Source organism: Pseudopodoces humilis, chromosome 32 (assembly GCF_049639895.1).
Source record: "Pseudopodoces humilis isolate 2021_Gansu_Grassland_sample_001 chromosome 32, ASM4963989v1, whole genome shotgun sequence".
NCBI classification, from domain to species: domain Eukaryota; kingdom Metazoa; phylum Chordata; class Aves; order Passeriformes; family Paridae; genus Pseudopodoces; species Pseudopodoces humilis.
The window spans coordinates 2074-16136 of record NC_142231.1 but is presented as its reverse complement, the minus strand read 5'-3'; the positions used below and the strand labels follow the sequence as shown (position 1 = coordinate 16136).

Here is a 14063-nt window from a genome sequence, read left to right as displayed (position 1 = left end):
CTGCCCAGAAAATTACCATGACAGTTTTAGCTGCTTGGCTTCACCCTGGAGAGCTGCTCTGCCATTGAATCCTGGAATAGATCCCCAAAAGACCCGCAAACCACCACCAAAGGGTGAATTCCTGGTGGGAAGCCTCAGGAAGCGCTTGAGGAAGTGGGAGGGAAGTCCTCAGCTCCACGTGGAGCTCTGTGGAGATTTCCTTGACCCACAAGAATTCAAGCCCTGCAAAATTTTAGTTTTTGAGGTGGTTTCACTCTTGATGCAGCATAAAAATTATGGATAAACAGGGAAAACTTCCCTCTCTGTGCTGGAGAAACACCCGGATCTTTGATTTCCGGACAACACATCCCACAAGATTTCTCTGCATCCCAGCCCTCAATTTCCCGCCTTGGGTTTTTCCTCAAAGGAGAATGTTCCTTTGAATCCTTCCTTTTGCAAGGCAAAAAAAAACATAAAAAGGGAAAAACCGATTAATCCAACAGCTGGGATATAATTTGCCATCAGAGGGGGATTGTTCATTGCAGGAGGGTGAAAGGGGGGGAAAGGGGGAGAAGCAAAGGGGACAAAATGGAAGGGGCAGGAGGAGGAAAGGGAGGCAGTGTAAGGGGCCAGCGGGGTCCTGGGCGGCCAAGGGGAACAAAAGCCTCGGAGAGGAACCCGGTGAATCACGAAGCGAGCAGGAAACCTGTCCCAGAAGCAAGGGCCAATCTGGGGGAAGGGCAGGTGTCCCTTCCTCAGGTGAGCAGCAGCAGGTACTCCTTGAGGCAGGCGGGCAGCGGCAGCTGCTGCACGGCCTGGGGCAGGAAGCGCAGGCCTAGCGAGCGGCGCACGGCATAGCGCGACAGCGCCTGCAGCGTGCCAGGCGCCGAGCACAGCAGCGTCAGCCGCTGGCACAGCTGCGGGTCCCGGGCCACCTCCCAGGGCAGGCTCCCGTTCTTGCGCAGCTCAAAGTGTCCTGTGGCTCTGTGGAGCAAATCCAGACAGGAATCCTCACGCTCCGTGCCCAGGCCCCGCACCAGCAGCGCCACCAGGCGTGAGATGGGGCTCTGGCCCTTCAGGTTGACCACGCGCACCTCGGCACCGAAGTCCAGCAAAACGCTGACGCTCTCCAGGTTGCCCTTCATGGCCGCCCAGCTCAGGGGGGTGTCGTTGTTGTAGTCCAGGGCGTTGACCAGGGCGCCGTTGGCCAGCAGAGCCCGCACACACTCGGCGTTGTTCTTGAAGGCCGCCCAGTGCAGCGGCGTGTCCTTGTTGCCATCCAGGGCGTTGGGGTTGGCTCCGTACTCCAATAAAATCTCCACACAGGTTTCATCTTTTTCTGCTGCATAGTGAAGGGCTGTGCGGTTGTATCCATCCAGGGCGTTCACCTGGGGGAGAAAATAAAGGTCTGGGGGTCAGGGAGCGGACCTGCAGCTGGATCCGGCAGCAAGGGAACAAAAGTCACAAATCCCAAATGTAAGGAAAAATGAGGGAGGGTTTCAGCCCAGCAGACAGGGGAAAGCAGGGTAAAAAATCCAGCTAATTTAGGGTTTAATTCTTCCTTCCCAGCCTCCTGGAATCTCAGTGCAAAAATTTAGGTTTTAATCCTACCTCCTCACTTTCCCAAGACCTCAGTGCAAACATTTAGGTTTTAATTCTCCCCCCTCACCCTCCCCAACAGCTCAGCACAATAATTTAGGTTTCTGTTCTTCCTTCGCTCGCTGCCCAGAACTTCCCTCCCTGCTGACACAATGAACCTTCCCCCACTGCCACCTTGTGATGGGATACAAACCCATGGAATATCCTGAGCTGGAAAGGACTTACAAAGATAATCAAATCCAAGCCCTGGCTCTGCACAGGAGACTCAAAAATCCCCCCCTACACTGGGAGCGTTGTCCAAACCCCAGTCCCCAGAGGTTGTGCCCCCATGACACCGGGGGAGAAACTTTTTCCCAAAATCCTACGTAAACCCATCAGCTCTAACCCTAGCTGCTTATCAGCTCCTCCTGACTTCCCCACCCCTCTTCTCAGTGTTTTCCACCTGTTTTCGGTTTTCCCAAAGCTTTACCTCGGCTCCTTTTTGCAGCAGCAGCTCCACGCAGTCGGCATCAGCCACCATGCAGGCACAGTGCAGGGGTTTGAGGGTGCCGTGCAGGCAGTTCACATCGGCGCCCTGGAGAGCACAGGAACCCCTCCGGTTCAGGAACACCCCCCTTCCTATCCCATATGGGAAAGGGTTAGTTCACACAAATCCCGGGGGTTTGCAGGAAATGCCGAGGACAGGAACTGCCTCGAAGTCAGAAAATCCCACCCGTTCGGAAGGGCTTAATTAAGAGGTATCTCGTGGGTTCGTTCACAAGGACACTCCCGGTCTTAATACCGGCTCCCGGTTGTGTTTTACCAATTCAGTGTCAGCAAACGTGCCCGGAGATCCCCCCCCAGCCCCGGGGGTCCGGAAAGGAAGGAAAAGCCTGGAGTCTCTGAACCAACTGGAGATGCCCTGATCTTCTCCTCTCGGGACCCGAAAACCCATCCAGGGAGTCCTCACAGGGTCGTTTCGCAGGGACCGGGACAGCTGGGGATAGCTCGGCAGTGCTCGTCAGAGGGAGCCGGAGCGCTCGAGGGACTCAAGCAGCCCGGCCCGGCCGCGGAAGCGGGGGGGATGTCCCGGCCGCAGGGGCTCACCCGACCAATGAGATCCTCCACGTTGTCCCGGGGGAAGGAGCGGATGGCGGCGATGGTGCGGATAAGGCGCTCGGACAGCGAATACTTGCTCTGGATGCTCTGCATGATGTACCACATGGCGTGGGCCGCGCCGCGGCATCCCCGGCCGGCCCCCCCGAGCCCCGCGCCGGACGCGGGGCGGAGCGGCCCGGCCCGGGCCGAGCCGTAGGAGAGTGCGGAGGTGGAGCCGCGGGTGTTCCGGAGGAACTCTGAGTGGCTCCGGAGCGGTTCTGAGGCGGTTCCGGGGACCCCGAGGCGCTTCGGGGGGGGCCAGGGAGAACGCTCCCGGAGCGTTCCAGGATCAGCGGCGACCGCCGGCCAAACAGGACGCGGAAATACCGCTAGCCAGAAGTGACGTCCCTTCAGGCGCCCCGTCCCACTCTCTTCGCCACCAATCCGGCTCCGTCGACCCCGTTGGTACCAGCCCTACATTCCTTTTCTTCAATCCCCAGCACCGGCCGCCCTTGAGCAGCGCCCGCTAACGGATTTCCACCAATCCGCGCTGTCCCCAGATGACGGAAGCCCTCCCCCTCCTCCATAGACCACCTCGGAACCCTCCATTTCCCCCCAGTTTCCCCCGTTTTTTCCAATTCTCTCCATTTCCCCCCAAACTCCGCTTTACCCTTAGGCTACACCCACACCGAGCCAACAACCAATTAGGGGTGCAGCACCGACAACTCAACCGGCGGGGCCGCGCGGTAGAGGCCACGCCGCTTACTCCACAAACGGGACTCAAAATGACCCCAAAATTGGCATTTTTTAAATTCATTTTTATTTCTCCTGCGCCCAGCCACCTCCAGGGACCTCCCGGAGCTCCTGTCCAGGAGCCTTGGATCCCTTCAAAGGTCTCTGTTTGTCCTTTATGGTCGTGGATTGCTGTCCCACTGGGAGCGCCCGCCCCTCGCCGGCCGCAGAGCAGAGCCCTACATAAAGGAACTGGCTACCGATTTTCGGGGTGGCTACCGCACTCTGGGGCGTGGCTACTGAATTCTGGGGGTGCTTGGCTACCGAATTCGGGCGAGGGCGGCTACTGAATTTGGGGCATAACTACAGAATTCGGAGGTTTTGTCTTGGTTTAGAAGGAAAAGAGGTGGAATAAGGGGCAAAGGGGAAGGGGTAGAGCTGGGGTACTCCCAGTAACACCAAGCACCCCTCCCAGTAGCCCAAACACCGCCCTTCCCAGTGCTCCCAGGAACCCAATTTTTCTCCCAGTAGCCAATCCCCCTTCCAGTCCCCCCCAGTTACCCTTCCCAGTTTATTCCAATCCCTCCCAGTAACCACCCCCCCCACCACTGCCCCCAAGTCCCTCCTCGTGCTCCCTATATCTCCTCCCAGCTTATTCCAGTCCCCCCAGATCCCCCTCTCTGCATCTCCTGGTTTATCCCAAGGCCCTCAGTCCCCTCCCAGTGCCCCCAGTACCTGCTCCACACTTGTCCCAGCCCGGGGGGGCACTAAGGGGGGAAAGGGCGTTAGGGGGATTTTGGGTCACCCCACAGATCGGGATCAGCACTGAGGGGCTTCTCTGGGAGGGCTTGGTGTCCTGCAGGGAGTTCGGGGAGCTCTGGGCTCCTTCCGTGGGGGTTTGGGGTCTTTATGGGAAGAGATCAAGGGTTTGGGGTCACACCATGGGGGTTTGAGGTACTATTGGGGGTTTTGTTTTGGGGTCACCATGGGGAGAGATCAGGGGTTTTGGGGTCTCTGTGGGGGGAGATCAGGGACTTGGGGTCACACCATGGGTGTTTGAGGTCCTATATGAGCTTCTGGGGTCCCTCCCTGGAGATGAGGAAAGGGGGCGGGGCTTGGAGGTGAAGAGCAGGGCATGGGGCATTGTTTTGGGGTAAATCCCGTAGGATTTGGGGTTGCTCACCCATGCTGGAGGCCAGAGGGGTCCTTGAATCTCGGTAGGCTACACCAGCCTGGGGGGGGGGGGGGGTGTGTGTCGCAGATCATTATGGGAACCCCACTATTGTGGGGTGGCCCCCATTTGGGGTGAGGTCTCACCTGCCATCCTGGGGTGCTGTGGGACCGGGGGGGTTCCAGTGGGGCTAAGCGGCTGCAAAAGAGGGGCAGGAGCTTTGGGGGGCACCCCTGTGCAATTGGGGGATCACCAACCCAAATTCAGAGTGACCCACACTCTAAATTTAGGATGCCCCTCCCTTACCTGACCACTTGGCTGCTGAGCTGCCGGCGGGGCTGGGGGGTGACTGGAATGGAGATGGAAAATTTGGGGGGACCCCTATGAGCAAGCAGGGGTTTTAGAGTGTGGAAGATCCCCATAAAAATTTGGCAGGCACTTACCTGACTGTGTGGGGGAGGGACGGGGGGTGCTGCTGCGGCTGCTCCAGCGCCAGCCCGGGGACAGCTGTGGGGAGATCTGGAGGGCAGTTTTGGCAGGGAGGGAAGTTTGGGGGGGATAGTCCGGGGGTGAGGGAAGGGGCAGAGGGACTTTGGGGGGCATTTTGGGGGCCAGGGAAGGGAAAGGAGGACTTTGGGGGTCACCTGAATGCGGCGCAGCTCTGCATTCTCCTGGCGGAGTGACTCCAGCTCCCTGGGAAGTGGGAGAATTTAACGTGGGGTGTGAATTTCCCCTATTTGGGGTGGGGGTCCCCCCCACAGGGCAACTGAGGGGGGAAGAGCAAAGGTGTGGAAGCCCACCAAGATGTCAGTGAATAGCAAAACATGCTGTCACCAATGTGGCAGCCAAGCGGGGATAAGACCCTCCCAAGAAAGTGCCCAGAAGGACGAGGACTCTCACCAAGATGTTGACCAAGGAGTGCTGCCTCACCCACATGCCCAGAGGAGCCCAAGATGGAGGTATGGACCCCCTACCATGGCGTCCCCCTCACCTCCTCGTCTCCCTCAGCTCCTCTCTGGCCTTCTCCAGCTCCGCCTGCATCTGCCGAGCTCTGTCCCGGTGTAAGTCCACCAGCAGCTGTGCCTGTGCCTTCTGGAACCGCCATACCTGCAGGATGTGGGTCCACCCCTTATAACCCCACAGCGTGTGGGGTTGGGGACAGCGGTGGAACCTCATCCCCCGTCACCTGTGTCCTCCTCACCTGCGTCACGTGGGCAAGGTGCTTGAGGGCAATGGCCACTGGGTTCTTGAAGAAAACCTTCACCTCCGGGCGCATCTGTTGGGCATGGGGGTGTGAAAAGGATGGGAAGAAGGCTGGGAAACATGAGGGGAAAAGGGTGGGAAGCGGTAAGTGGACATGGGGCACAATGTGGTGGGCACTGGCCTGCTGGGATAGCGGCAGGTAGCGACAGGTGGTGGCACAGACTGGGCAGGGACCTGTAGGAAGGGGAGAAAAAAGTGAGAGAAAAAGATGTCCGAAAGTCCCCAAAGTGGTGTTCCTTGAGGGAAATGGGCCATTTCCCTTCATTTTAGGATTTTAAATTGAAGCAGGATCCTCCATTTCCACAATGCTAAGGGTTTAAATTGAGGGCGAATCCTCTTTTTTCCATCATTTGAAAGATAGAAATTGAGGGCAAACCCTCTTTTCCCGATATTTTAGGGGTTTAAATTGAGGGCAGAGCCCATTTTATTTGCTTGTGTTGAGGTGACCCGTCCTTTCCCCCTCATTTTAAAGGATTAAATTGAGTTAAACTCTCCCTTTCTCAGCATTTTAAGGGCTTAAATTGGGGGTTTTCCTCAGTTTTACCTGTGCCCCCACAGCCCTCACACAGGATGTGGCCACAGCTGGTGATGGTGAACTGGGTGCCATCCTGGCGGAAGCAGCGAGCGCAGTGGAACCAGTCCATGGCAGGACCGGGGTGAGGAGCTGCCTTTGATGTCTCCACACGTGAGAGCCTGTGAGGGAATGAGGGTGAAAGGTGAAGGGAAAAAGGGTGGGAAAAGTTGAGAGAAAAAGGGGATGGAAACGTGAGAGGGAAAGAGTCAAAAATGTGAGGGAAGGGCTGGAAGCATGAGGTGAAAAAGGGCGGGAAATGTGAGGGGAAAAAGGGCGGGAAAGTTGAGGGTGGGGAAAAGGGCAGTAAAAGTGAGAAAAAGGGCGGAAACCTGAGGGGAAAAAACAGAAAGAAAGGTGAGAAGAAAAAGGGTGGGAAAAGGGAGGGGGAAAAGGGTGGGATAGGTGAGAGGAAAAACGGTGCATAAAGGGAGAAAAAAGAAAGAGCAGGAAATACGAGAGGGCTCCGGGTTTGGAGAGTGCAGGAGGAACTCCAGAACCTCAATCCTACTATTACCTGATCCCAAAATTCCTCCATGCCACTGTGTAACCCTCTGGCCTCGTCGTGTAATTCCAACCATTTTTAATTGAAGGGATGGGGGGGCTGTGGGGCAGAAATGCACCCCCAGGTCCTCGTGAGGGGGGAATCTGGGGGGGCACAGGGGCCACCTTAAAAACCCCAGTCCTGCTACCCCCCAGTCCCGCTATCTCGGGACCCCTCATTGTGTAATTGTAACCCTAATTCCAACCATTTTTGATTCCCGGGGGCGGGGGGAGGGGGGAGGGCAGAAAACGCCCCAATAAAACCCCCGGTGGGGGGGGGGGTGTCAATCAGGGGTTTGGGGGAGAGGGGCGCAGGGGACACCCTGAAGCCCCGATCCCAGCGTTCCCGGAATCCCTGGATCCCGCTGCCGAGCCCTCCGCCCTCGTTGCGTAATTCCAACCATTTTTAATTCCCGGGGGGGCAGGAAACGCGTCGCTGCAGTTACACAAAGCAGGAAGGCGGGGGGGGAAGTTTGGGGGAGCCCCCTGTCCTTACTCCCCCCCAAATCCACCCTGTCCACCCCCCCACCCCCAGATCCATTTCCCGCTTGGAAAACAGCCCCCGCTTCCCAAAACAACAAACCCCCAACAATTCGGGCGATTCCCCCAATTGCCCCCCACTCAAAACCGGGCGGCTCGGGGGCGTCCGTGCCGGGACCCGCCCTTTTTTTCCCCTTAGGGGTTCCCCCCGCCCAAATTCCTGTTTTTCCAAGGTTTCCCCCCTCTTCTCCCAGCGTTTTTTCCCCGCTTTTTTCCCAGTGGCGCATCCGGCGGGGAATGGGATGACGGGACTTTCCTGTTCCCGGCCCCGCGCCCGCCTCGCGACCGGGGAGCGCCCCCGCCACGACCCCCTCGGACCCCGGAGCCCGACGGGACCCTCGGAGCCACCCCCAGGCCCCTCCGGAACCCCCCCGGCCCCTCCCGCGCCGCGGAGCCTCCGAGGTGAGTCGGGGGGCGCGGGGGGAGGGGAGGGAGACGCCGTTTTTAGGGGGGAAGGGAAGGGGAAATAGCAGAGAAAGCCTCCCTTCCCCCAAAAAATGTGGGAGACTCCCCCTCCAGTTTGGGATACCCCCATGTTGGATTTGGGATGCGGGAGGCGATGGCGGGGGCGGGGGTGCCGTTGTGGGGCTGGAAATGAGGGAGAAAGGAGAGTGGGAACCCTCCCACAAAAAATTTGGGAGACCTCCCCCCCATCCCAATTGGAGATAGCCCCGGGTTTGGATATGGGATGGGGAGCCGATGGCGAAGGACTGGCAAAAGATTTGGGGCGGGTGGGATGTGTATGAACGGAAGGTTTTGGGGGTGAAAGAGGTGAGGGAAGAGAGCGGGGGTCCCCCCCAAAATGTTGGGAGACCGTCCCCCTTCAACTGGGGATACCCAGGGGATGGAGAAGAACGATGGATTGGAGCCGGGGGCAGGGGGGGCGGTGGAAATGAGGCGTCGTTTTTTGGGTTGGAAAAGATGGAAAAAGGAGAGCGGAAATCACTCCCCCTCCCCAAATTTAGGGGGAAGGGAACTCCCTTCCCCCATTTGGGATACCCCCGATCTTGGATTTGGGAGGGAGAAGGCAACGGCAGGGGGACGGCAATGGATGAGGAGGGGGATGGTGCCGTTTTTAGGTTTGGAAAAGAAGGGAAAAGGGGAGTGGGGACCCCCCCCAAAAATTTGGGAGATCCCCTCGCAGTCGGGGATAACCACGGTCTTGGCTTTGGGATGGGAAGGGAGAGGGATTTGGGCCTGGGGGGTGGGATCAGGCGCTGGTTTCGGGGGGCAGAAGGGGGGAGAATGAGAGTGGAGACCCCCTCCGAAAAATGTGGGAGAGCCCCCAAAAAATTTGGGATAACCCAGTGTTGGATTTGGAGGGCTGGGGGGCTGTGGATGAACCGTTTTGGGAGGAGGGGCAGAGAGTGGGGACCCCTCAAAAAACCTGGGAGTCCCCCCTCAGTATTGAACTTGGGGTGGGGAGTGAATTTTGGGGAAGGTTTCTGGGGCTCTATTGTTCTTTTGTGCCTCCTTCCCAAAATTAAAGGGGGAAGAGGAAAATGGGGGGGACTGGGGGTAATTTGAGGGGCATCGGGTAATTTTGGGGGGCACTGGGTGACCACCCCCTTTGTGATCCCCCCCCATCTGCTTCTCTCCATTTTTCCCCCCCTCAGGTTTTTGGGGCTGAGTCTGGAGCATCTGCGGGACCCCCCAAGACCCACAAAGAGCAGGTGGGGGCAGAACTGGGGAGTACAGGGTGATTTGGGGGGGGCATAGAGGGATTTGGGGTCACACAGAAGGATTTGGGAGGACACAAAGGGATTTTGCGGGGAGCAGGGATATTTGAGGGGGCACAGAGGGATTTGGGATCATGTGGTGGAGTTTGAGGTTACACTGAGGGATTTGGAGGGACATAAAGAGATTTGGGTTGACACAAATTTGGGGGGGGAACAGATGGGTTGGGAGGCACAGAAGTTTTTGAGGGGATGAGACTTAGGGGGGCATGAGGGGATTTGGAATCACCCTGAAGGGTTTGGGGAGGTAACACGGAAGGATTTGGAGGGAGGGGGGTACAGGGAAATTGAGGGCAGCAAAAAAGGAATTTTGGGTCATCCAGAGGGATTTGGGGTCACAAGAAGGATTTTAGAATCACACTGAGAAATTTGGGGGGCACAACAGGAAACAAGATGAAAGCGATCCTTTGGAATTGTGGGTTGGAGGGGGTCCCAAGGGGTTTTGGGTGTGCTCAGGGCCCACCTTGGTGCCGCAGCCCCCCTGGGAGCCCCCATGGAGCAGGACGAGCCAGACGTGGTGGAACTGCAGGACTCGGACGAGGGGGACGTGGTTCGGAGGGTCTTCATTGGTGAGGGGGGAACCCCAAAAGTGTGCATGGGGGGCGATTGGGAGGCTCCAGGTAACCCACAAAGGAGGTACAGGAAATTTTGGGGGGGATCCAGACACTTTCAGTGGGACTGCAGACAAATTTGGGGGGCATCAGGCACCCCAAGAAGGGGGTACAGGCAATCTGGGGGGATCCAGACATCCCTGGAGAGGTATATGAGCTCTTCTTGGGGGCTGCAGGCAAATTTGGGGGGGGCTCCAGATGCACCAAGAAAGGGCTAGGGGCATTTGGGAGGGGGTTCAAGGCACTTTTGGGGGTCTCCAGACACCACTGGAAGGGGATAGAGACATTTGATGGGGGCTCCAAACACTTTCAAGGGGGTTTCAGACCCCCCAAGAAAGGGGGGAGCCCAGACACTCCAGGAGGGGGCACAGTCCCTTTTTGGAGTACAGTGAACATTTGGGGTGGGGTCCAGCCCCTTTCTGGGGTGCACTGGACACCAGGAGGGGCCACAGCCCCATTTTGTGCCCCCTCTTTGGTCACAACAAATGTTTGGGTCGGGAGTCCAGCCACTTTTTGGGGTTCAATGACCATTTGAGGAGGGGGTCCATTTCCTTTTTGGGTGCAGTGAACATTTGGGTCAGGGGTCCCAGCCCCTTTTTAGGATCCAGTGAATATTTGGGAATGGGAACCGGCTCCTTTTGGATCACAATGAACATTTGGGTCAGGGGTCCAACCCCTTTCTGGGCCTCAATAGATATTTGGGGAGAAGGCCCAGCCTCTTTTTGGGTCACAACGAACATTTGGGGAGGAGGCCCAGCCCCTTTTGTGCTCTCACCCCCTCCCCCTGCCCCTGCTAGCTGACGACGGCATCGTGAGCGACGGTGAGGCCGAGGTGCTGCCGCACGAGATCATCCGCACGGTGATCCCGCACAGCCCCCTGCGCCCCCCGCCGCCCCGCGGGACCCCCGGCCCAGCCCCGGGCGGCTCTGAGGAGGGCGGGGGACGCCGGGGTGGGGGCCGCCAGCGCCCCTTCATCTGCAACGAGTGCGGCAAGAGCTTCAGCCACTGGTCCAAGCTGCTGCGGCACCAGCGTACGCACACGGGCGAGCGGCCCAGCACCTGCGGCGAGTGCGGCAAGAGCTTCTCGCAGAACTCGCACCTGGTGCAGCACCGCCGCACCCACACCGGGGAGAAGCCGTACAGGTGCGGCCACTGCGGCAAGAGCTTCTCCTGGAGCTCCAACCTCATCCAGCACCAGCGCATCCACACCGGGGAGCGCCCGTACGGCTGCGCCGAGTGCGGCAAGAGCTTTACGCAGAGCAAGAACCTCATCAAGCACCAGCGCACCCACGCCGGGCCGGGGGCGGCGCGGCCGCGGCGCTGCGCCCACCCTGCGGGTGCCTCGAGGGCGCTGAAGGGGCCGCGGGTGGGGGGCGAGGGCGAGGGGCCCGCGGGGGGTGAGAGCGGCCGCGGGCAGGAGCCGCTGATCTGCGTCGAGTGCGGGGAGAGCTTCGCCAGGAGCGCCGCGCTCAGGAGGCACCGCCGGGGGCACCGCCCGCTCTTCGTGCCCTGAGGGGACAGTGTGGGGACAATGGCACCGAGATGTGGGACACTACCCGCTCTTTGTGCCTTGAGGGGACACCACGGTGGGGACACAAGGACAACTGGACAATGCTCTGGCAGCTGTTGATGTCCTGCGGGGACACACAGACAGTGAGCTACCCTGGTGGGGGACGCAGGGACTGTACCACAGACAGGGGACACGGTGCCACCATGCCAGAGGACACAGGGAGTATTTTGTGGGCAGGATGTGGTGACAGAGCTGGGGTCACAAGAGTTGTGCCACAGGTGATGGGACGTGGTGACACCGAGCTGGGAGACAATAGGAGGCACCTGGTCCGGGACAAGACACCGTGACTCCAAGATGGACAGGACAGAGTGGAGTGACACAGAGCTGATGGCCCCAAGCTCACCACATGCCCTGGGTCACTCTCGGTGCCCCTCGCTGTCCCCCGTCGGTGCCACATCCCAGAGCTGTAAATAGGGGAAGGGGGGAGGGACACGAGGGGCGGGAGGTGACACCAGGATGCCCCTGTGGGGGTGGGGACCCTCGGGGGAGGGGGGGAGGGTGACACCGGGACGCCCCGGTGGGGTGGGGAGGGGGCATGGACGAGGACAGGCTGCGAATAAAGTTGTGTTTTGGGGGACCTGGGCGTTGGCTTTGGGGGAGTGATAAAAATGGGGTGTGGGTGGGTGCCCCAAAGAGGGGTGAGGACAACCCCGGATGGGAGAGTAAAAACCCCTGGGGGAGGGAGGACAAAAAAGCCCCGGGGAGGAAATTTTGAGGGGCCCAAGGGTTTGGTGGGGTCCCGGTTCAATCCCTGCAAAGCCGTGGGAAGGATGACAGGAGGATTTTGGGAATCAATGAAGGGGTCTAAAAACTGGGAAGGTGATCGTGGGGGAGTCCCAAATTGGGAGGGGGTCGGGGGGAACCCAAAACCGGAAAGGGCGTTGAAGGGTGCAAAAGGGGTCCCACATTAGTGGGGAGGGGGCTTGGGGGACCCTAAAATCAGGAGGGAGGATCCCAAATTCTGTGGGTGCAGTTGTGACAGAGCCCTCCAAAAAAACCACACCGCACGCGCCCGCCAAAACACGCATGGCACAGCATCCAAAAACCACACAAATGTACAGCACCACAGTTGACCAGAAATGCATGAGCACAACTATTTTTAACCACAAATAAATGCACATCACCATATTCAACCCAAAATGCATCTGCAGACCACCGTATCAAACCAGAAATACGCATGCACCACCATAGTTAACTAAAAATAAATGCACAGCACCAAATCTGAACCAGAAAAACACAACCACCACCATTTCAAGGGTTAGTGTTATGAATAAGGCCAGGGGGTCAAAGGTCAGGGGGTCAAAGGTCAGGGTCAGGGGTAAAAGGTCAGGGGTCAGATGTCAAAGGTTGGGTCAAAGGTCAGGGATCAAAAGTCAGGGAATCAAAAGGGTGGGGGTCAAAGGTCTGGAGGTCAAAGTTCAGGAGTCAAAATTGGGGGAGGGATTCCTGGGACCTGCCCCCCTTTCTTGTTGCAGCAGAGCTCCTTTTTGGGAGGGGGTCTAGACCTAGAAGGGCTTCCAATAAAGCAAGGTGCTGCTGTCCAGGGCAGTTGTAGTTGTTCTCTGCCGTATTTGGGGGTGAGGAGCAAAGGCTGAGGGGGACGGGGTGGAGACTGGGGGGCTCCCGTGTCCCTTGGGGCACACCGAGGTCCCTGGGAGAGGGAGGCACACGCTGTGCTGGAGGAGCAAGGTGAGCGGGGAATGGGGAGGGCTCGTGCTGGGTAGCCTTCCCCAGAGGGGACCCCGAGCTGCCAGGAAATTGCCTGGGAGGCCTGGATGCAGAATCCAAAAACCTGTGGAGTTCTGGCTTTTTTGTAGGTATTGGCAAGGGACAGGAATTGATCTTTGGAATATGATTTTTGGCCCATAGTTGTTTATGAATTGTGTAAGCCATTATATAATCAAGTATATAATTGAGATGTGTCTAGTAGATGTATTATGGTTATATTGTGTGTGTGTATATGTGACGATTTCATTATCATACCATTTCACTGAACAGTCAAGTTCATTGGAGTGAAATCTGATTACCTGCATTTTAAAAACTCACCCCCCCCCCAACCCTTTTTGATTTTTTTTCACAGGTATTTTATAGGCATATTTCAACATTTTCCTTCCTAATCCACGAGTAAAGGGAGATGTTGGGATTTGATCCAAAAGATCTTACAACCGATTTTGTGGTGAAACAGAGAAAAACCGTGAGCAGCCAACTCACTGGAAACCTGTATGTTAAACGCAGAGAAGCACAAAGTGTTTGATGCTGTTAGAATTCAAAATAACAAGGAAAAATGATGGGTAATTTACCTGCCTTGGAACAAAGTGTGATCCCATCCCGTACTCTCAGCTCCCGCTCCCCTTCCAGCGTGGCTGTGACCCGGGCTGGCCGAACCGCTCGGTGTCTCTGGACCTCACAGCATTTCTACGTGGCTGCTGCAGCCGGGTCCCCAGTACGTCCTGCTCTGGCCGCCTTCCCCGAGCGGTCCCACGTGCACCAGGCGGGTGCTACAGACCACAGGGGCCTCTTGGCTGCAGAGCTGGGTGATGGGAGACGGCAAAGCAATGCCCAGGATGCAGCTGTTCAAGCCGGCCTCGCCTCACGGAGCATTTCTTTCTCACCTGTCCATGGTTCTCTCTGTGTGTCTGTGCTCATTTTTAAACTGCAGGGCTGGGAGGCC

At 57.9% G+C, this 14063-nt stretch overlaps 3 protein-coding genes across 4 annotated transcripts; 1 reads left to right on the top strand and 2 right to left on the bottom strand.

The window, feature by feature from the left end:
• Positions 1-470: 470 nt before the first annotated feature.
• On the bottom strand, positions 471-3021 carry ASB8 (ankyrin repeat and SOCS box containing 8). The gene is made up of 3 exons (XM_005533247.3): positions 2665-3021; positions 2048-2152; positions 471-1367 (listed from the first exon to the last, which is right to left on the bottom strand). The coding sequence occupies exons 1-3, from the start codon at positions 2779-2781 to the stop codon at positions 735-737; spliced, it is 855 nt and encodes a 284-aa protein (XP_005533304.2). The 5' UTR covers positions 2782-3021; the 3' UTR covers positions 471-734.
• A 468-nt stretch (positions 3022-3489) lies between these two features.
• Positions 3490-7253, bottom strand: RNF212B (ring finger protein 212B). 2 transcript variants are annotated; one of them, XM_088068902.1, is made up of 12 exons: positions 6910-7253; positions 6366-6514; positions 5943-5995; positions 5760-5834; positions 5550-5665; positions 5203-5251; positions 5002-5077; positions 4865-4907; positions 4705-4756; positions 4571-4619; positions 4123-4154; positions 3490-3626 (listed from the first exon to the last, which is right to left on the bottom strand). In XM_088068902.1, the coding sequence occupies exons 1-12, from the start codon at positions 7113-7115 to the stop codon at positions 3564-3566; spliced, it is 963 nt and encodes a 320-aa protein (XP_087925028.1). In that variant the 5' UTR covers positions 7116-7253; the 3' UTR covers positions 3490-3563. The 2 variants fall into 2 exon arrangements, with proteins under 2 accessions (XP_087925028.1, XP_087925027.1); XM_088068901.1 differs by lacking the exon at positions 3490-3626 and having other exon boundaries at positions 4014-4619.
• A 227-nt stretch (positions 7254-7480) lies between these two features.
• On the top strand, positions 7481-11860 carry LOC102111418 (uncharacterized). Its single transcript, XM_088068903.1, has 4 exons — positions 7481-7896; positions 8962-8993; positions 9700-9780; positions 10620-11860. Exons 1-4 carry the CDS (start codon positions 7718-7720, stop codon positions 11333-11335), a joined length of 1008 nt encoding a protein of 335 aa, XP_087925029.1. The 5' UTR covers positions 7481-7717; the 3' UTR covers positions 11336-11860.
• Positions 11861-14063: the final 2203 nt, after the last annotated feature.